The following is a 22,438-nucleotide window of genomic DNA, read 5'->3' as shown; positions in this document are numbered from 1 at the left end:
GTACCAAACAATACGATGTCCAGTAAATCAGATGACGACATCGACTGGTTGTAGTCAGTTAATCATAGAACTCAACAGCGAGTATTGCTACCAAGGAAGTCAACACCAGAAGTATCGTGAAACATAGCTTTCAATAATGCTGTTTGTGAGTTCTGACAATTCACATTGCTCATGGCTGGACCAGATGACTCTAAAGCCTTCACATTAACTTCTCTATCAGGAACTAGATGTATAATAACATCACAAATTAATGATTCCACAAAGGATGTGCAAGACAGTTTACAGAAAAAGCCTTGCAAGTCAGCAGACCATGCTGCACATGTTTGCTTATGTTGCTTAACACATCAATTAACTTTAAGGCTATTTGCAACGATGTGGGTTTGGTGATCTTAATAGTCAGTCAGTTAAACTCAAACAACAGAAAAGCTCAAATTACTGGTATCCAAGAGTGGGCATAATTGTTGCACCATATCGTAGAATGTATTACTAAAAAACAATAAGATTGGACTCGGACATTAAGGATCAGCAATTTAACTTGCCTTACAGTGAAGAACAAAACAACATAAATAAATCTCCCAACCCTCGTTTGCCTCGTCAAAGCAAGCAAATAGTTGAGAGGGAGGCGGCGATGGTGCAACTGCAATTGCTGTAGTTGTAACTGCTTTTCGTCCTGTTGCTGCAGTTATTGATGTTGCAAATGCTGCTGCCACAACTTTAGAAACTTAGGACCCATGAATCACTGTGAATAGGAGCATGGCGAGACATTGCTTACTGCCACTTTTCTAACCCACTCGGCAAATGCAGACCACTGTTTGTGATCACTAGGACTGGGAGTGATGCAGAGACCAGTGGAACAAAATGGTGATTCCTGTGGCCAATGACAAAAGATTCTGTGAAATAAACAGCTAGCCAGAAGCAAAGTGAAGAGTATAATGAAAGTCATTGTAACAGTACACAAACAGTCCAGGGAGAGATCTGAATCAAAAAGTGTGAACACAGGCAAGGGCAGTCACTATCAATAGCATGTATTCAAGCTTCACAGAATAGTGAGAACTGTCAGATAAGTACAGGACTGCAGTATTTCATAATACTCTCGCATCAGCAGATGGGCCCATATGCCATGCCCACAGTGTTGGCAGCCTCCACAAGAGCGAGCTGAGATTGAGCTAATAAGCCCAACTATCTCAGCCCTGTCCTCCACATCGATACTCAGGCTGGATGGGAAATGTGAATTACTCAAACAATGGAAACCACAGGAAGGAATATCAACAATGTAGGAACAGATAGCTTGCTACTTACCATAAAGAAGACACATTATGTTGCAGACAGGTACAACTAAAAGACACTTTCACAAAGCTTTCGGCCACAGCCTTCGTCAGTAAAAGAGATACACGCATCATTCACATAAACAAGTAAACACAACTCATGCATACATGACCACCAACTCCAGCAGCATGAGGCAGAAGGCCCAAACGGAGCCGCTAGAGTTGGCGGTCATGTGTGCGTGAGGGGTGCTTGCTTGTGTTCATGAATGGTGTATGTTTCTCTTTTGCTCATGAAGGCTGTGGCCAAAGCTTTGTGTAAGTGTCTTTTAACTGTGCCTGTCTGCAACCTGACATGTCTTTTTTTACGGTAGGTAGCAATCTGTACTTTCATACATTGCTGAACGTGAATCACTATCAGATACTAAAGCATCCTATTACTACTGCAACACTAGTTCACTTTTCTACATCTGTCATCACTTTTCTGTCCTATCATCATCATCACATCTTAATTCTTTTTCCTGCAACTTGCATGCATGGCTGTCATCTGATCAATCAAAACACCTCTTGTTTTACCATTCTGCATTTTAAATTGTCTCTCATTTTACTTTTTTTCTTACACAAAAGATTTTCTTCTATCCAATTTGTGTTACAATAACAGTACCTGTGAAAGAAGATCCCCGACAGTTAAAGTGGGCTTGGTGTGGCTGCTTCATGGCTCTGCCTCAACCAATCACGAAACGTGATTTTGTTTGTATACATCTCAGTGGCAGTGCCTCCATGTTGCTGCAGCTCTATAAATGACTATCTTCTTTCACCGACTCTATACTACAATATGAAATGGAAGTCAAGAAGTGTGGAGAAAGAGCAGGGCTGAAAGATGCAAGTGCAAGTACTTGTCACCAGTCACTCGTCCCTTACTCTTACAGAAAAAAATACTGAAGGTTTCTTCTTAGGAAAGAGTTCAAAAGAAAATATTTAGTAAAAATTCAATTTAATCATTGAGTAATAATGGCTGAGATTTATAAGCAGCAACATTCACAGACTGAAATGTCTGTCACCATGATTTGAGAACATCAGAGATATACCATAATGTTATATGAACAAATGCAAACTGCAGACTTTAATTTTTTTTCCATTTTTACAGATCTACAGTCCATAGAAAAGTTACATTAAAATAACAATTTACTTTGTTTGGTACAATACAATTTGTACTTTAAGATTAATATACATGTATATTCAACATTTAATACAAAGACTGAATTCACAACAGTGCCACTATTTGAAGATGCCCCGTCACTTGTGACACTATGAATATATTTCCACTGTCATTTGGAACTTATATCTGACCAGATTTAAAGGTGGTATGACCAGATAAAATGCAAATACTGTTATTAATAATAGAAATAGACCAAAAACTTAATAAACAACTATCATAAAAAACTAATGAGATTACCTGTTACTGTAAATTTTACAATAATATATCCAATATTGAGATTCTTTCAATACAAAATGCTACCAGCTATCCTTTCTGATTATCAATGTTTTTTGTATCTGATAAGGCCTATAATGCTACGTCTTATTTTGACACTGCAACGTAAGCACGTTTTGCACTGAAACTTCCCTGAATCCACCTACTTCTAATGTGATGTGCACATGTCCTTCCGGACACTTTCTCAAGAGCCAAATAAAAGACACTTTCATAGTTTTAAATGAAGTGAATGGGAGTTAATTTCTGATTTAAAAAAAAAAAAAAAAAAAAAAAAAAAAAAAAAAAAAAAAAAAAAAAAACCATGAGCAATGCCACCACAGCTTGGTCCAAGCTTTGCAATACATTACTGTCATTCTTTTCTGTTTCTTCCCTAAATATGTTTAGTAAAGTGAAAATGTGTCTCACTGTGAATGTCTTTTAGTTTCTATCTGGTATAAATAACAATCATATTAATCCCTGCTGCAATTATAAATAACGTATTTTCAATAAAAATCACTGGGTAACTTTTTAAAATGAAGTCTTGAAATCTGTTTATTGGTATGCTAGCATCAATGAACTGTTAATTCCCAAATACACACGGTAGCACTTTATAACAAATACAGTTAGGAATCTCAGTATGATTTGACAATACATGTTTAAATGCATGGAGGCAGTTCATTTGTTGTCCTGAGCTGCACCACAGCAATATTATTTTTCATATACTTTCAGTATCATTGCTACATTTTTTAGAAACATACAGAGGGCATAAAGGGGTTTAGTATGTAGACAATGCTTTCAAACATACTTGCTAAGACATAATACAGATACTTCAGTTGTAAATGAAATCTGTTGCTTTAAAAGTAGTACATCCTGTAGGATTCTTGAAGCAAATCTAACAAAAAGCACATAGGGGCTCTGAGCGTAATATTAATGAAATGAATACATGAATTTAGTGTGATCTGTCTAAACCTTATACCAAAGTAGGTTCTCCTGGAATCAACTGTCAAGTGCAGTACTGTGCAGCAAGTCATTCTGCTCAATATAATCTGCCACTGAATAAATATGAAATCTTCTGAAGGTAATGAAATTATTGTAACTTCCAGAAGCTTCAAATATTCATTCCAATACCCTGCCATTTATACCTAGTACAATATCTTAATTTTCTAATATTTTATATGTTGAGTTATCAGTGGTGGGGTGATTTCTATTTTATTTTTACATTAACCTGTCAGATTAATTTATTCTACCCGTTTCTATATCTGAGTGAAATGAACATTCAGTGCAATGGATACAAAGTATTCTCACACTCTCTTCATGAAATGGTCTGCATTTTGGTTTTTCAGTGTTCCAAAACTGCACTCAAAGGCACTATTTAAGAATAAAAGAAAACGTATGTAAACACTCTGATAAATGACAGCCTTCAATTATTAATTAACAGTATCAAAATGCAGATTCAAACAATTGGTCACAAGTTACCAATTCTTATCAAAATAAGACCGTTTTGATTGACATTTGAAACATTTCAGTGAGTTTTAAAGAATAATTTTTCCTTTGAGAAAACGAAGAGAGAAGCAGCAAATATTGTTAACTGTTTAGTGGCTCAGATTTTGATGTCTAACATCACACGCATTGCTGAATTATTATTTATAATGTAGACTACAGTCATTAAAATATTTCTGTGCTGCAACATAGGTTAAGTAATGTTAATGTCAAATGTTACTGTTGTTCAAAATTTATCAAGAAAAGATACATCAGACATCATCATCATTATCTCCTCTCCATTGTCACCTAACAAAAGCAAATTGTAATTGATTAATAGCTGTTGAACAATTTTTCATTGGTTTCATAATTTGTATATAATATCATTCCTAGAGCTATAATAGTATTAAGCACTATTAGAGCATTATAATGGCTACAAAATATTAACCAAAGTTTGATTTAATATTTTATAAATAGACTGAATAGTAATAATAATAATAATAATAATAATAATAATAATGAAATTCCACTTATCACTCATGGCTCTCATATAAATTTTGGCTTCAGTATATTTGGTAACAGTTCTAAAAACTCTTTGGCATTAAGCATAGGCTACATATATAATCAATCTGTATAAGGATAAACATGCACAATGGTAATAGGCAGTAATATTTCAGTTAATTCTAAATGTATTTTTATGGCAACTGACCTTTAGTATGAACACACATTTTTGGAAGCATTTTTGTTTCATCACACACACAAACACACACACACACACACACACACACACACACAAATCAAGCAAACATTACAACAAATGGCATTATTAATATCTGGTACTGCTTAGCTTTCAGTACTCTAAAACTTGCAATGCAGATATCAAGTGCTGAAGTGAGGTCTTAACATGCACTCAGGACCAAATTACCTGCCTACAATAAACAAGCAAATACTAATAAAAACATTACGTCCTGAGTGTTTAAAATTATGTGTCAGGTTTTAAACATAATTGCAGAGCAATGTAAAAGTACAGCTGCACAGTATTAAACTTACAGGTACCATACAGTTTTGGAACAATAATACTAGAACAATGTTATATACAAACATAATACTGTAAATATAGTGACTAGCAGCAAATATGTAAAATTTTACATGGCTTCACATCAGTAACATTTTTTTAAAAAAATCACAGTTTGCGAGTAACTAAAACACAAGCTTTGATGAATAAAGCAACAAAAAACTTAAAAGATATGAGCTATTTGACATATGCTTGTTAGCAAACACTTTGGTACACACTTGGCAACTATGTTATGACATTAAAAATAAAAATCAGCTTTAACAGACGCTATTTACAAATACCAATGTAAGTGGTACAGTATATTTATATATACACACCAATATTTTCTTTTAACTATCAATGATCAACAACCTGTGAGAAAGATCTCCATCCCATACATATGTGAACCTGAGGATTGTATTTTGATAAAGCAATTATAATAAATTACATCAAGAAAATAGCAGACAGATGGATGAGGGGAGAGAGAGAGAGAGAGAGAGAGAGAGAGAGAGAGAGAGAGAGAGAGAGAGAGAGAGAGGAGGAGGAGGAGGAGGAGGAGGAGGAAGGAGGAAGGTGGATTGCCTGCGTGTATTCATACCATATTTATATAATTTATATGCACTATCTCATCCAGTCTGAAAATAAAACTTAAAAAAAAATCAATAATTTAATGGGTTTATAACCACCAGGACTGTAGTATAGTCCACATTTTGTGCACAGGATGTACCATACAGAGATGTCATTATCAGTGAGATATAAACTGTTATCTTCCTCTCTTTCAAGATCTTTTATTACTAATGCTAACAAGACAGACAAAAACCAACAGTTACTCATGAGCAATGGAGCAATCTATTTGCCTCTTCCACTTCTCTTTCAACTTCAGTGAATGAACTGAGATCACTTACAGGACGAGGTTTGACATGTTTATAATTTTATGTGTACATGACTGTTACTAGCTGTTTTCACAAAGGAGTCAATGATTAATTTTTAAAACTTTTTCTCTGCATATTTCTTATGTGACAAGGCAGAGCTTAATTCAGAATATGTCTGGCTGTATGAAACAAGAAGTATTAAGCAAAATTCTTCAAATTTAAGGCATGCTAAAATAAAGAAGGAGATCATAAAAATTGTCTGTGTGTAGTTTTTTAGTAATGAATGTTGGAATTACTAACAAATGACATCAATTTTCAGGCTTGTTTCAATGACAGTGGAGCTTGCATTCCTCTGACAGCTCAGCGGCATAGTAGCTATGTTCCATTTAATTTGTAAATTTTGGCTGTTGTCTCTTGCCCACTTACGGGAGATATGACTCTATAGTTTAAGTGAAGTGCTAGTCTTTTTTCTCTGCCATGGCTGCTACAAATGTTTTTCTTCAGTTTTGTGATCAATGATTAAGAACACAGGTATTTCCGCACAGTTTCTGTTCAACGTTGTATAGGTCACATCAGCTTTTGGCCAATAGACCATCCTTCTCATGCACCTGTAAAACTCACAATAGTAGGAGTGGTAGTGGTGGTGGTAGTACTAAGTAGAAATAGAAATAGAAGAAGAAGAAGAAGAAGAAGAAGAAGAAGAGTGATGAAATTAATATTTTTGTTTAACAGGGATTGTTTGAAAGTCCACATTCTTTTAGTCAGATATGTTTTCAGAATGTGACTCCCTCGTACTCATCTCTTATGTTATCTCAGCTTCCAAATTTTCAATTCTTCAGGGAGGAGATGTGGGTAGGCAAAAAGGATGACACTTCCTTTTTAAATTTCCCCAACCTATACATTCTCCCTCCCTGTGGAAGGAACTAATAATTGTAAAACTAGGAAAGTGTTGTCACGCTTACTTTTATATACATATCAGTTGGCATTACTAACTATTTCATTGCGTGAAAGTGAGTACTGGCCAGAAATTCTGCCTCACAGTTTGCTAGTTTTCTTGACTGAATTTTCTCCCTTTTAAATTATGTCTCATATTGTGAGATGAAATATTTTGAGCTGAAAGAAAAAGAAAGTTGGAGAAAACATTTCCTCTAGATAGGAGAGTACCATGGTCTGAACACACACAGCTAAGGAGGTAGCACATGGCATGGAAGACACATACAGATTTACCCATGAAATACTGTTGGCTAAATACATTTTTTGACCTTCTACTTTTCTTGTCTAATTGGGCCTGCATTCCGTTGCTAAAGTAATTAATGGGATAGCAATTCCAGCAAAAAGATGGACATCAGTAAGGGAGGAAAGGGGAGTGGTGGTGGTGAAGAGGGGGCCAAGAAAAGCAGGAGACAGAAAGGAAAGAATTACACTTGTGTTTTCAAAATTAACTTGAGGACTCTTACAGTATTCACATCTTCAAATATATTAATGCTGATAATGGGTACCACTATGCAGCTTAAACATTAACTGTAGCAATAAAATGTATAAGAACAGAACAGTATCAATTTACTGACCACCAAAAGCTCAAAAACCAGAGAAGACTCGAGAGAAACAAGCAGAACAATGTTAAAGATATTACATTTGAATCTGATAATCCCTTCATCAAAAGAAAAAGATGTTACAGAAACAAAAGGAAAAAAAAACCTAGGTAAAAATTTACATTTCAAAGAGGAAGTTAGTTGGTACTCCACTGATTTTCCTTTCTGAATATCAAATTTTGCATTTGGCTATCTTAATCCAACAACTCAAGGAAAATTACAACAAAATAAGAATAGCTTTCTGGGGGAAAATGTGATCAACAAGTCAACTTATCTTTAATCACGCTAGCACAAGACTGCTACTTCCAATTAGTTTTGTTTGTATATTCCATACCACATAAAATTTTAGAAACATACCCTACATACTTTCAAAACCAGTGAAGAGAAAATATGCAGGAAAGTATCATCCTGTGATGAAGTAAGTTTTGCCAGTTGTAATGCTTGAATTATTAACGTGTCATGACTTAAGTGATTCTGCTTGTCTTTCCAGTGGCAGAGCCCACTGCCAGGAACATACTGTGAAATGACATCAAAGCAACTTAATGACGACAAACATTTTAACAGAAAAACTTAAAAACAGGGAGATAGACATATAAATTTTTTTTAACGTTATTTTAGAAACCTCTGACAATTAATCTTAAAAATTATATAAATCATGTGGATGCAAAGTGGCTTTCACATCATCTTTCCACCAATCACAAGTAGCAACAAGTAAGACAGCTATAAAAAATTGCCTTGTAACATCTAATTCTACTGAATAACATCATCTATGTCTTATTCAAATACATTTGTTTCACAGTAGTAAAGAAATACTCTTCCAAAATACTCTGACAAAAAATAAGATACACAGCACACCTCAATAGTAACCTGAGTAATGATGATACGTTGTCGGAGAGGTAGAGGTGATATGAGGAGTACGGGAAGCAGGATGGTATGGTGATGGCGAGAGAGGATAACCGTGATAATTGGGGTGTGGTGGTGGAGGTGATACAATTCGTTCAGATAATGCCTGCTGGCCAGGAACCACAGCTGCCCGGGGTAAAGACAAGTCTACACTGTGCCTACCTCCTCCTGGTGTTAAGTCCAAACTCACCACTCGCAATACCTCTGAGTGTCCACCATATGGAGGTGGAGACGCATATCCACTACCTCGAGACAGGTCGACACTCTGTCTTTCCTCGTACAGTGCGTGGTGGTAACGAGGGAAACCTTGAGGGTGAGTAGGATGAGGATGGTATGTGCGTGCCGACATATCCAGGCCTTGCAGCTCACCGCTGTTGCCAACAACTGTCAGTGGCTCAAACCTATCCCCAACACGACTGAATTCATCCAGGCTTTCATATTGCTTGTAGGCTGCCAAGTCCAGCTTGCCCTTTATGCCTACACTCAAATTCTGCACTTCACCTTCATCACAACTAGATGCATCATCAGCTGCAGGTAAATCATACGTTGCAGCAGCTGTAGTTGGTGCTGGAGTTCCAGCTGGTGAGATGATTTCTTCCTGGTGATGCAGGCTGTAGCTTGCATCTGGTGTACCAGCAGGAGACATCAGTTCCTCCTGCCGGTGCTGTATGGCATATCCTTGTGGCACTGATTCTGATCCTTCATCATCACGATGTTGCAAAGCATACACATCCACAACATGAGGCCTATGTTGTGGATGATTATTGAGAGACTCTGCATCAGGCTGCGACGGTGATTGTCTCTGAAGCGTGTAACTATCCATCTGTTGTAAGTGATTATTGTCTGGGCTTGAGCGTTGTGGCTGCAAATGGTGCTCTGGTGTGGTGGATGGTGACACAAGATAGTTTTCGACATGGTTATCTTGTTCAGTTTTATTGTGGATGGGTGACTGCATGCTCAGTGCTTGATGGTGGTGATTTCCATTTACTAAATGACTTTGTGAATGTGGTAGGTCATACAAATTTCCTGTCTGTTCTTTGGTACCGGCCAGTTCACTGGCAGTTATTACAGTTGTAGAAGCAGTACTTGGTACCATACTTGAGATGTCAATATCACGTTCAGCAGCATCAAGTGCTGCTTCTACTAGAAGGCTAGCATTTGACGATTCAGGACGCCGAAAAACTGACTCGTGTTCTATCACTCTATCAGTGTCTTCAACACTTACCTTCCTTTCGTCCTCCCTTATCTGCTTTTCATCCACAAACTCATAAATATCCCTCTTTGGGGAAGGCACAAGAGGTAAGATACTGTCACCCATCCACTTTTTACTTCCTTTGCTCACTACAACTTTGGTTGTGTATAATGTCTGCGTAGTGTAAATGTTTGTATTATGTATGTGAGACTGGGAAGATGGGGGCAACGGAGGTGGTAACGATGCTGTCGGCTGGGGATTAGCCATACTAATTTTTTCTTCCAATGCTGTAACAAACAAACCAAAACTTAAAATGTAATATATGTATTCACTTTTTTTTTTAGAGTACATACTTCTACACAGAGCCCTACCATTTTATACAATACAAGAGTGAATCAAATATAAATGGGAATTTTTATTTTAAGTGCCTTTCTTTAAACAGAGAGTGGGGTGATCTCTGTTCATTGTTGCTTTCATTTCCATTAGTACCATCATCTGTTGTGCAACACATTATAATAAACTTTCTCAAAACAGAGGACATAAAATCATCTGAAATTCTGGAAAGATTTGTGGCACAATTTGGGGACAACACCCTGAGAAAGACCGACTCAAGTGTATGCATGGCACAAACAGTTTTTACAAGGTGAAGAAGCTGTTGACAATGCAGCTCACTGAAGAAGTTCAAGGACCAACATGACTGCGGAGAATCTTTTTTGATTTTAAAGGAGTTGTTCTCACAAATTTTCTCCAAGGACATCGTACTGTGAACGCTGCATACTATTGCCAAATTTTGGACCAAACAAAACATGCATATATCCAATTCAGGATGTGATCATGCTTCATGACAATGCTCAATCCCACACAGCTGCCAGAATGCAACAAATAATTCAGGAATTTTTCTGAACCACACTTTAACATCCTCCTACAGTCTGGACTTACCTCCCTGAAATTTTAATTTGTTTGAACCACTAAAGGAAGCAGTCCAGGGACACAGATTTGATGATGATGGCACTGCAAAGTGTTCATTGGCAACTGGCTACTGTCACAGTCACATTCATTTTAAGAAAACAGGATCGAGAAACTGCCTAACCACTGAGAAAATTTTGTTTCCCATTTAGAATACCATATAGAAAAAAAAGAGTTCATGTGTATGAGTTTTTCAAAAGCTGAAATGAACTTACAAAAAAAAAATTCTGGTTATATTTGAGTCACACTCTTACATTACCTAAGAGCAGTTTTCTTTGTGATATGAATCACTACCAATGTGCGCAATACAAATTTATGTATGCAGGTTTAAAATATGCACAATAGTGATTTACACTGATGAAGAATGCTAAAATAAAAACATTTTAGTGTTTCATGAGCACAGATTTTCATGCTCATTAAATATAAAGAATACAGATTTCTTCAAATTTAATTATTCATTTCAGTAGATCAAACACTATTTTGAAATTATGCTTTGGATCCTGGAACAATACATCACTTGTTTAGAAAAACTGTTGCATTACCTAACAGCATGGTATCCAGTGGGTTACTTTTAATTCCAAAGTCTTTTATCACACTGATATCTAGATAGTAAATTTTGGAATTCGGCAAATATTCCAACACAACCACAATTATTTTAAAAGAAACACTGTTTTGTACATATACTTTGCTTCCTCTGCCAGTTGCTTTACCCAGAACTCGTTTCATTTGTAACAATTTGTTGGTGTTACGTCCACATATTCCGTGTAATATGTGACATCACAATCAATATCTATTTTTTGTGAAAGCCAAGATCACTTGATTTTAAGGCCTTTATTCACATACATGTGTCATCTACATTTTGAGAACAAAGTGTAAATACATTAAAAAACTCCACATGGTTTATCATTTATAAAATAGAATGGTCCCAGATGGGTTGTCAAATGAGTAAAAGTTAAAGTACAATATCCATAACTCCAACAGAGCCATACCGATGAACTCACATGGACTCGGCATGGCGTATAGTTTTAATTCTGTCGGTGCTAAGGATGTTGTACTTTTACCTTTTATTCATTTCACAACCCATCTGTGACCATTCCTTTTTATAAATGATAAACCAAGTGGAGTTTTTTAATGTATTTACACTTCATTCTCAAAATGATGATGAAACGTGTATGTAAATGTACAGGCAAAGTGTAGTATCAATCTGAAGATGGCAGAACTAGTAACTGGAATAAAGGTCTTAAAATCAAGACCCCAACAACATGTGTAAGTTACAACCAATATCATTTATATTTTGTGACGTAAACAATTTCACATCTGCCTACAATAACAGCCAGCTGCCAGTTTATTTTTAGCTAGATTGGTACCTTGTCACGTTCTAACCAAATAGATGTGCAATATGCACAGACAGAACTGAGTTATATAGAAAGGTAGTTTGTGGATCAATTGAACAAACCTTATTGTAGATGATACAATCTCCAATTTGGTTTGGATCTTGAGGCTGAAAATCTTTATTATCTCCCATTACTGATCACTGTTCTACATCTTCCAAAATTTAATTTTAGTGTTATAGTCAACATGCCCAAGTAATCCTATTATTTGTGTAGGAATTTGTATGCCGATAAGCACATAAATTTTGCATTAAGCTATAAATCTCAAAAATAAAAAAGTAAATGTTATTTGTTTAAAGCCATATATATCTCCAAAAAGTTCATCATCAATTGCTTTGAAATTTTGAAACAATATTGCATTTGTGTGTGTGTGTGTGTGTGTGTGTGTGTGGTTTTATACACCTACCAAGAGTGCCACATATAATATATACATATATATGTAATAATTGTAAGAGAAACCTATAAAATACGTAGATATTCATCTGTGAAAAAGTATAAATCTCTGAAAGTTCTTCATCGATTGCTTTGAAATTTTGATACAATATTGCATTCGAGAACGTGCACTTTTATAAACCTATTTTTAAATGATATATAAATAAAAATGTAATATATAAAGGAGAAATTTTATCACCAAAAATCTTGGAAAGTTCTTGAGTGTTTCATTTTAAATTTTTACACAGCACTCTAGTGAACATTTGGATGGACATACCCAAATATAATAGTGAAACATTGTTAGGAAACAGGAAAGGTGTACTTAATGGATGGCTTACCAGCATATGATTACAATACTACTACAGCATCTGAATATGCAATAAAAATAAACAAGGCTCAAGGTCAGAGGGAGGGGTGGGAAGTGATGGACAGAGGGATGGGAGGAAATGAAGACACAAAGTGGAAAGGGGGAGATGGGCAGAGAGAGGGGGCAGGAGGAGATGGAGAGGAGAAGATGGACAGGGAGAGGGGGCTTGATGAGGAGGAGATGCACAGAGTGGTAGGAGGAGATGGATAAAGACAAGAGAGAGGAGGAGAGTGGGAGGTACATCCAATTTCCATGAATATTACAAATGTTTGCTTTTTTCCCCTCCTTTTCCATTTAACCAGACTGCAATGTGTGGGCTGGGAACAGCAGAAACTGAATGAAATGTATTTTTTGACATTAAATTTAAACAAAAAACTTTGAATTCTCAAATATGGGGGAAAAAGTACACCTCAAAAGACAATGTTGATTTTGATCCAATGACGACAAATGTCACCCTGGGGGATAGAAGATGTAATAATAACGACTTCATTGTCGTCTGCCAACAGATAGCGTTGTGACATAACTACCTGACTGCTATCTGCATCTATCCTATAATAGGGGATGCTCATTGCCAGAAGGCTCAGTGTGGTGAAAATGTGTGAAGCAAGCAGGCAACCATGCCACAGAGACACACCCGCACTTCCTACAGCCAAATGAGTGAGTTTGAAAGGGATCAAACTGTGGCTTTGCAAGCAGCGGGACGGGCCTTTCGGAGAACTGGCACACAGGTTGGACGTGCTGCGTCAGCTGTGCAATAATGCTGGCTATCAGTGGTCATGTGAACATTCTCTCACCCCTAGACAAGATTCTGGACATTTACACAGCACAGGTGCCCACCAGTATTGTCGTATTGTAGGGCCGCAGTGGCAGATAGTACAGCCACCACAGCACAGATGAGAAACCTTGTGAGCTCAGACATGTCAACATGAACTGTTCCCAGCTGGTTATTAGAAGTGGAACTATGGGCATGTGCACCTCTGGCCCATCTTCCACTCATGTCACAGGATCAATGTGCATGGCTTGACTGGTGTCATCAGATGATTATTTGGAAGATGGAATGTCACACGGTGATCTTCAAAATTGAAGGCAGATTCTGTCTGAATGCAAGTGGTGGTCATTTGCATGTTCATTGTAGACCTGGTGAGTGCTGTCCCTTACAGTTCATTCTTCCAAGACACACTGGCCCACCCCAGGCCTTATAGTCTGGGGTGCAATAAGCTACAACTCTCGTTCACCTTTGGTGTTTATGGAGGGGATTCTGACTAGTGCTTGGTACGTGCAGAATGTTGTTAAAGCCATTCTTGCAACAGGATGGTGATGTATTGATCCAACAGGATAATGCTCACCCACACACTGCCCGTGAAACTCAATGTGCTCTGCAAGATGTGCAGCTTCCCTGCCAGCACGATATCCAACTTATCTCCAATCAAGCACATGTATGACATGATAGGACAAGAAGTGATTCATGTGACTCATCAACCAACAACTCTTACAGAACTATTTGAACAGGTCAAGCAGGCATAGCATAAAATATCCCAGGATAGTATTCACCATCTGTTTGAGTGACTTCATGCCAGAATCAGTGCTGGTATTGCTGCTGCCTGTGGAGTCTACATAATGTACTAATATGGGTGTTTCTGCATGGGTCAACACCTGGTACCTCAGAACCAAATGTTCTATCGATCAGTAAATGTAACCATTTCATGTAATGCACAAGCACTGTTGCAACAATAAATCTTGAGTGAGTTGGAAACCTCTAAAGGGGTATACAAATTTTCTTCTGGCTATGTATTTGCATTATAGCTGGAAATTTCAAAACAATTACATTAAAAGTCTTCAGTCCATCGTTGTATGTTCTGAATCAATGAGATACTCCTAAATCAGAATTTAATGCCACATAAAGTTCCAACCGAAGTGGGAACCGGAAAAACTTGTTTGGATTCTGCTATTTTCTTCTTATTGTTCTGTGTTCATGTTTGGAAACAATACTGGATTCTTGTGTCAAGTAATGTCTGAAAAGAATCACGATGACAAATGTTGTCTTTATTCTAAGTTATTATAGCTAAATTAACTCTGCCTGCCTACCTAGTAAAACAAAATTAAAACAAAAGTAATCTGTAGATGTTGTGAAAGAAATTCAGTAGAGCTCACCCCAATGTCACATACACAATAAATTTTTGCTTTGTCTGTTAGTAGGAGTGAATAAAAGTCATGAAGGATATGGCCATAACACAAAGTGGCAAAGTGCTGCATTGCTACTGACTGTGAAAGATACTATTACAAACAACTACTGGTTGTAGAGTTATGCGTCAATAGAAAGCAAGGAGGTGTGATAGATATTTTCATTTTACACATTTGAAACTTTATAAATGTACGATTTTACTTACAAAGTTATTTGTTTGTGAAAAGAATAGTTTTATTTCCCTCATGTAATTGTATTTTACCTGATTTAAAATTTAACGTTGGATGCAAGCAGCTTCTGGAGGGGACAGGGAAGGGGAAGAGAGAGTAGTGTACGGTTGCAGAGGGAGAGAAACCCTGTCTGGTGGAGTGTGCAGGAACTAGAATGCTAACAGGCGTCAAGAGGTCGTGGGGCATGGAGGTGGGGAAAAAAATGAACAAAACAGAAGAGGAGCAGGGAAAGACAGGTGGATACATTGGCAGAGGTCTGCAAGTAAACAGGGTAGGAGGTGAGAATGGGAAGGAGATGAAAGGGCAGAGGGAGTGGAAACTTGGGTGTGTGGACAGTATGTTACCGTAGGTTGAGGCCAGGATAGTTACAGGAGTGGAGAATGTGTTGTAAGGATAACTCTCATCTGCACAGTTCAGAAAAGCTGGTGGTGTAAGGGCGGATGTGAGGGGCTCAGTTAGTGAAGCACCACTGAAACTAAGTGTGTTGTGTTCAGCTGCATGTTATGCCACAGGATGGTCTACTTTTTCCTTGGTCATAGTTTGGCAGTGGCCGTTCATCCTGGTGGACAGCTGGCTGGTAGTCATAACAGTATAAAAAGCTGTGCAATGATTGCAGCAGAGATGGTAAATGACATGGCTGCTTTTACAGGTGGTCTGACCCCTGATGGGATAGGATAAAACTGTGACAGGACTGGAACAGGAAGTAGCAGGTGGGTGGATTAGGCAGGTTTTGCACCTGGGTCATCCACAGGTATATGAACCCTGTGGCAATGGGTTGGGATTGGGAATGGTACAAGGATGGACTAGGATGATGTGGAGGTTGGGTGGGCAACAGAACACCACTTTAGGAGTAGTGGGGAGTATGTGAGGTAGGATGTCCCCCACTTTAGGCAATGATGATAGGTAAATCAAAGCTCTGGTGAGGCATGTGGTTTAGCTGCTCCAGTCTGAGGTGATATTTGGTGATGAACAGGAAATGGCATGGAGATCTGTTTGGGGACTACATTCGGGGGATAGTGCCTGTCTATGAAGGCTTCGGTGAGACCCTCAGCATACTGAGCAAGGAGTATTTTTCGCTGCAGATACACCATCTCTGGGTGGCCAGTATGTATAGGAAGGATTTTTTGGTGTGAAAGGGATGACAGCAGTCAAAATCCAAGCACTGTTGGTGGTTGGTGGGTTTAATGTGGACAGATGTGTGGATGGAGCCATCAGAGAGGAAGAGGTCTGCATCTAGGTAGGTGGCATGCTGGTTGAGGAGGACCATGTGAAGCAGGTGGGACAGAAGGTGTTGAGGTTGTGAAGGAATGAAGTTATGGTGTCTTGGCCCTGGGTCCAGATCATGAAGATATCATCAATAAACCTGAACCAACTAGGGATTTGGTGTTTTGGAGGCTAGGAAGGTCTTCTATAAATGGCCCACAAAAAGGCTGGCACATGATGGTGCCATGAGGGTGCCTACACCTGTGCCGCAGATTTGTTTAGATACCTTCCCTTGAAATGAAAAGTAGTTGTGCGTTAGGATAAAGTTAGTAAGGTGTATGAGGAATGAGGTAGTACATTTGGAGTCTGATGGACATAGGGAAAGGTAGTGTTCAATAGCGCTGAAGGTCTTGGGCACGAGAGATGTTGGCGTATAGGGAGGTGGTGTCAACAGTGACTAGTAGGGATCCAGGACATAAAGGGGTGGCAATGCTGGAGAGTCAGTGAAGGAAGTGGCTGTTGTCTTTGACATAGGAGGCTAGATTATGGGCAATTGGTTGAAAGTTTTGGTGAATGAAGGCAAAAATTCTTTCGGGGGGGGGGGGGGGGGGGGCACAATAACCAGCCACAATGGAGTGTCCAGAATTATTGGATTTGTAAATTTTGGGGAGCATGAAGAAGTTGGGTGTGTGGGCTGCCATAGGGGTGAGGAGGGAAATGAATTCAGGGGAGATGTTCTGGGAAGGGTCTAAGGCTTCAATCAGGAGTTTCTGTTGGACTTCTGGGATGGGATCACTGTGTCAGAGTTTACAAGTGGAGGAGTCAGATAATTGACAGAGGCCTTCTGCCAGGTAGTCACTGCAGTTCATAACAGCGGTACAACCTTTGTCTACAGGTAGGACAACGAGGTAAAGGTTTGTTTTGAGGTTGTACGTGGCTGTTCTTTCTTCTGCTGAAACATTGGTGTTCTGAGGAAGGGACCTGGGGAAGGATGATGAGGCTAAGTTGGACATACGGAATTCCTGGAAGGTGACCAATGGGTGGGGAGGAAGATCATGGTTGAATGATGATATGAATTGGAGGAGGCAGGGTTCAATGCAGGAATCAGAGTGGTTTCACTTGGAGGGACTGGGGGCAAGTAAGTGCTTCCATTGCAGGGATCAGGAGAAGGAGAGTAAGTCTTTGACACATCCTGCATGGTTAAATTTGGGTTTAGGGCTAAAGGTGAGGCCTTTGGATAGGACTGAGACTTCTGTGGAGCTGTGGGTTTTGGTGGAAAGGTAACAACAGTGTTACAGGATGTTCTGTCTCTGGATTTGATGGAGAGTTGGTAGGGAGTTTTGGGGGGATGTGGCAACCAAAAAGGTCAGCTAGGTAGGGTTTAGCTGCTATGATGGGTGGACGAGGAGGAAAACTGTGGGTATGATAGGGGTTGGATAGTTGTGCCCCAAGGTGGCAGTAGGATGTCAGAAGGTCAGATAACTGATTGAGATGGTGTCTGCAATGCTGCTCCAGGTGCTGGAGAACAAGGGATTTAATTTCAGAGATGTGATGTATGGAGTAGGGATTGCTGAGTAGCAGTATCTTGCGGAGGAGAGCAGAGGTGGTTCTGGGATGCCTGTGCCACAGAGATGTGTTTTTGCAGTACCATGTTTGTGAGAGCCAGGGATTGGTGGAATATGGAAAGGTGTGGGTCATTGTGAAAGGAGGGATTAGGATCCAGAGAAAGGAAGCTTTATATTTACGCTATTTGGAGGGATTTCATGGTTTAGGCAGCATTTGAGAAACAGGATGTGGTACGTTTTAGCCATGAAAAATGGATGGTTTTCTGAACTGGTGGAGGGAGATGGAGGAAGGGTCCATTGTGGCAGGAATGGTATAAAGAAAACAGAAATGGGTGAAATAGGTGTTGATGGTTGTGAGAGGAGCTGGAAATGCGAAAAGTGTAAAAAATATGTAAGACAAGCAGGAACATGCAAAAATGTGCACAGATATGTAAAAATACATGAAACTGTGTAAAAATACACACAAATATGTTAAAATGTACAGAAATGTGAGTGAAAAGAAATGGTGTGTGTGTGTGTGTGTGTGTGTGTGTGTGTGTGTGTGTGTGTGTGTGTGTGTGTGTGTGCGCGCGCGCGCGCACGCACACGCTACAATAAAGGAAGAGAGGGGGATTAGGTGCAGGATTGAAAGTTCATGTGGCAAGGGCAGTTGTGAAAAAGAAAAGGCTAAAGTACATCAGGATCAGGGATGAAGTAGGATTGATAGGAATAATTATATTTGTCGGAAGGAAATAATCTGGGGCATTCGATGGTGCATCAACAATCCACCCGGTCATAAAGTCTGTGTTGTGTGCAGACAAATCACTGATGCAGTGTGGCTTGGAAGTAGATGTGGTATGGAAGGTGGTGAATAAACACAGGAAAGAAGACAAAGAATGGACACTGAAAAGAGTAATACTTTAGAGAACAGTAACAAAGGAAACCATCGCAGGGTTGTAGGATGGAAGGAAGCTGTTCGGTAAAAATCAAACAATGGGAACTCCAGGTACGAATATCAGTACTGTACGAAAAGACAGATTGCTACTTACCGTAAAGAAGAGACGTCAAGTTACAGACAGGCACAACTAAAAGACATTTACATAAAGCTTTCGGCCACATCTTTCATCAGTGAAAGAGAGAGACATGCCATTCACACACAAAAGCAAGCACGTCATGCACACATGACTGCTAACTCCAGCATCTAGCACAAGAATGCAACTATCATGTTGGATGCAAGCAGCTTCTGTAGGGGGCGGGGAAGGGGAAGGGGAAGGGGAAGGGGAAGGGGAAGGGGAAGGGGAAGAGAGAGTAGTGTATGGTTGCAGAGAGAGAGAAACACAGTCTGGTGGAGTGTGCAGGAACTAGAATGCCAAATGGCACAGTGTCAAGAGGTTGTGGGGCAGGGAGGTGGGGAAAAAAGGAGCAAAAAAGGAGAGGAGCGGGGAAAGACGGGCAGATGCATTGGCAGATGTCTGCAACCAAACAGGGTGCGAGGTGAGAATGGGGAGGAGATAATAGGGCAGAGGGAGTGGAAAGCTGGGTGTGTGCACAGTATGTTACAGTAGGTTGAGGCCCAGATAATTACAGGAGCGGAGAATGTGTTGTAAGGATAACTCCCATCTGCACAGTTCAGAAAGCTGGTGGTGTAGAGGAGGATCCAGATGGCTCGGGTAGTGAAGCACCACTGAAATCAAGTGTGTTGTGTTCAACTGCATGTTAAGTCACAAGGTGGTCTACTTGGCCACAGTTTGGCGGTGGCTGTTTATTCTGGTGGACAGCTGGTTGGTAGTCATATCAATATAAAAAGCTGTGCAATGATTTCAATAGAGTTGGTAAATGACATGGCTGCTTTCACAGGTGGCCCAACCCCTGATGGGGTAGGATAAACCTATGACAGGACTGGAATCTGAAGTGCTGGTTTGGTGAATTAGGTAGGTTTTACACCTGGGTCTTTCAAAGCGATATGATTCTTGTGGTAAGTGGTTGGGATTGAGAATATCACACATTTCTGGGGATGATGATAGGTAATCAAAGCCCTGGTGAAGGATGTGGTTCAGTTGTTCCAGTGTGGAGTGGCACTGGGTGATAGAGGGGACATTCGTTCGTGGCTAGTTCTTGGCGGGTGGGGGTGGAGGGGTGGGAGGATTGAGGGTGTGAGTGGAAATGGCAAGGGAGATCTGTCTGCAGACTAGGTTTGGGATAGTGCCTGACTGTGATGACCTTGGTGAGACCCTAAGCATACTGAGCAAGGGAGTTTCTGTCACTGCAAATACACTGCCCTGGTTGGCCTGGCAGTATGGGAGAGATTTTTTGGTATGAAAGGGATGATAGCTGTCAAAATTCAGGTACTGTTTGTTGGTGGTTGGTGGGTTTAATGTGGGCAGACATGCAGATGGAGCCATCACAAAGCAGGAGGTCTACATCTAGGAAGATGACATGCTGGGTTGAGGAGGACCACGTGAAGCAGATAGGAGAGAAGGTGTTGAGGTTGTGAAGGGATGGAGATAGGATGTCTTGGTCCTGGATCCAGATCATGAAGATATCACCAATTAACCTGAACCAGAGTAGGGGTTTGGTGCTTTTGGAGACTAGGAATGTCTCCTCTAGATGGCTCATTAAAAGGGTGACATTGGAGGGTGCCATGTGGGTGCCTATGACTGTGCTGCAGATTTATTTATATACCTTCTCTTCAAATGAGAAGTAGTTGTGGGTTAGGATAAAGTTAGTACAGTACATGAGGACTACGGTTTGGGAAAGGTGGTGTTCAATAGCAGTAAAACCATGGGCATGAGGGATGTTGGTGTAGAGGGAGGTGGTGTCAACAGTGATGAGTAGTGATCCTGGAGGTAAAGACAAGTGTCCCCCTCGCATCTAACCACCTACTACTCACCTTCCAGGATTTCCTTACAGCCAACTTAGCTTCACCATCCCTTCCTCAGAACACCAACCTTTTTTAGTAGAAAAATGAACAACCACCTACAACCTCAAAACAAATCCTGACCTAATCATTCTACCTGCAGACAAAGGTTTCACCAATGTCATTATGAACCACAGTGACTGCCTGGCAGAAGGTCTCTGTCAATTATCTGACTCCTCCACCTATAAACTTTGCCAGAGTGACCCCTTCCCAGAAATCCAAAACAAACTCCAATCCCAGCTTAAAGCCTTAAGTTCTTCCTAGAACATCTCACCCGAATCCATTTCCCTCCTCACCCCTATGACACCCCGCACCCCCGATTTCTACATGCTCCCCAAAATCCACAAACCCAACAATGCTGGACCCCCCCCCCCACCCTCACCCCCCACTGTGACTGGTTATTGTGCCTCCCTGTAAGAAATTTGGTCCTCATTGGCTAACAGCTCCAACCAACTGCCCATAATCTAGCCTCCCATGTCAAAGACACCAGCCACTTCTTTCACCGAGTCTCCAGCATTGCCACCACTTTACCACCTGGATCCCTACTCATAACTGTTGGTGCCATCTCCCTGTACACCAACATCCCTCATGCTCATGGCCTTACTGCTGTTGAACACCACCCTTCCCAACATCCTTCAGACTCCAAACCTGCTACCTCATTTGTCATTCACAGTACTAACTTTTTCCTAATCCACAACTACTTCTCATTTGATGGGAAGGTACATAAACAAATCTGTGGCACAGCCATGGCCATCTGCATGGTACCCTCCTAAACCAACCTTTTTATGTGCCATCTAGAGGAGACCTTCCTAGCCTCCGAAAACAGGAAAACCCCCTAGTCTCGGTGAGGTTCCTTCACAACCTCAAAGCCTACTCTCCCATCTGCTTCACGTGGTTCTCCTCAACCCAGCATGCCATCTGTCTAGATGATAACATTTTCCTCTCTGATGGCTCCATCCCCACATCTGTCCATATTAAACCTACCAACCACCAATAGTACCAGCATTTTGACAGCTGTCATCACTTTCACACCAAAAAAATCCCTCCCATATTGTCTGGTCACCCAAGGTCGGTGCATCAGCAGTGTCAAAAACTCCCTTGCTCAATATGCTGATGTATCTGCAGTGACAAAAACTTCCTTGCTCACAGACAGGTGCTATTCCCCAGACATAGTCTGCAAACAGATCTCCCATGCCATTTTCCCTTACACTCCCAATCCTACCACCACCCCCCAAGAGCCAACCACAAAGGAATGTCCCCTTCATCACCCAGTACCGATCCAGACTGGAACAACTGGACCACATCATTTGGCAGCACTTTGATTACCCATCATCATGCCCTGAAATGAGGGACGTCCTACACGAGATACTTCCCATGCCTC

At 40.0% G+C, this 22,438-nt stretch overlaps 1 protein-coding gene across 1 annotated transcript in view; it reads right to left on the bottom strand.

The window, feature by feature from the left end:
* Positions 1–2,239: 2,239 nt before the first annotated feature.
* Positions 2,240–22,438, bottom strand: part of LOC126176567 (uncharacterized) — a 139,471-nt gene continuing 119,272 nt past the window's right edge. Inside the window, exon 10 of the mRNA XM_049923727.1 lies at positions 2,240–10,112. Within this exon, the coding sequence (XP_049779684.1) occupies positions 8,587–10,112 (1,526 nt within the window). The 3' untranslated portion in view covers positions 2,240–8,586. The remainder of the gene's footprint in view (positions 10,113–22,438) is intronic.

This window comes from Schistocerca cancellata, chromosome 3, assembly GCF_023864275.1.
Source record: "Schistocerca cancellata isolate TAMUIC-IGC-003103 chromosome 3, iqSchCanc2.1, whole genome shotgun sequence".
Lineage (NCBI taxonomy): Eukaryota > Metazoa > Arthropoda > Insecta > Orthoptera > Acrididae > Schistocerca > Schistocerca cancellata.
Note: the sequence above shows the minus strand (reverse complement) of the source record. Positions and strands in the feature narration are given on the sequence as shown.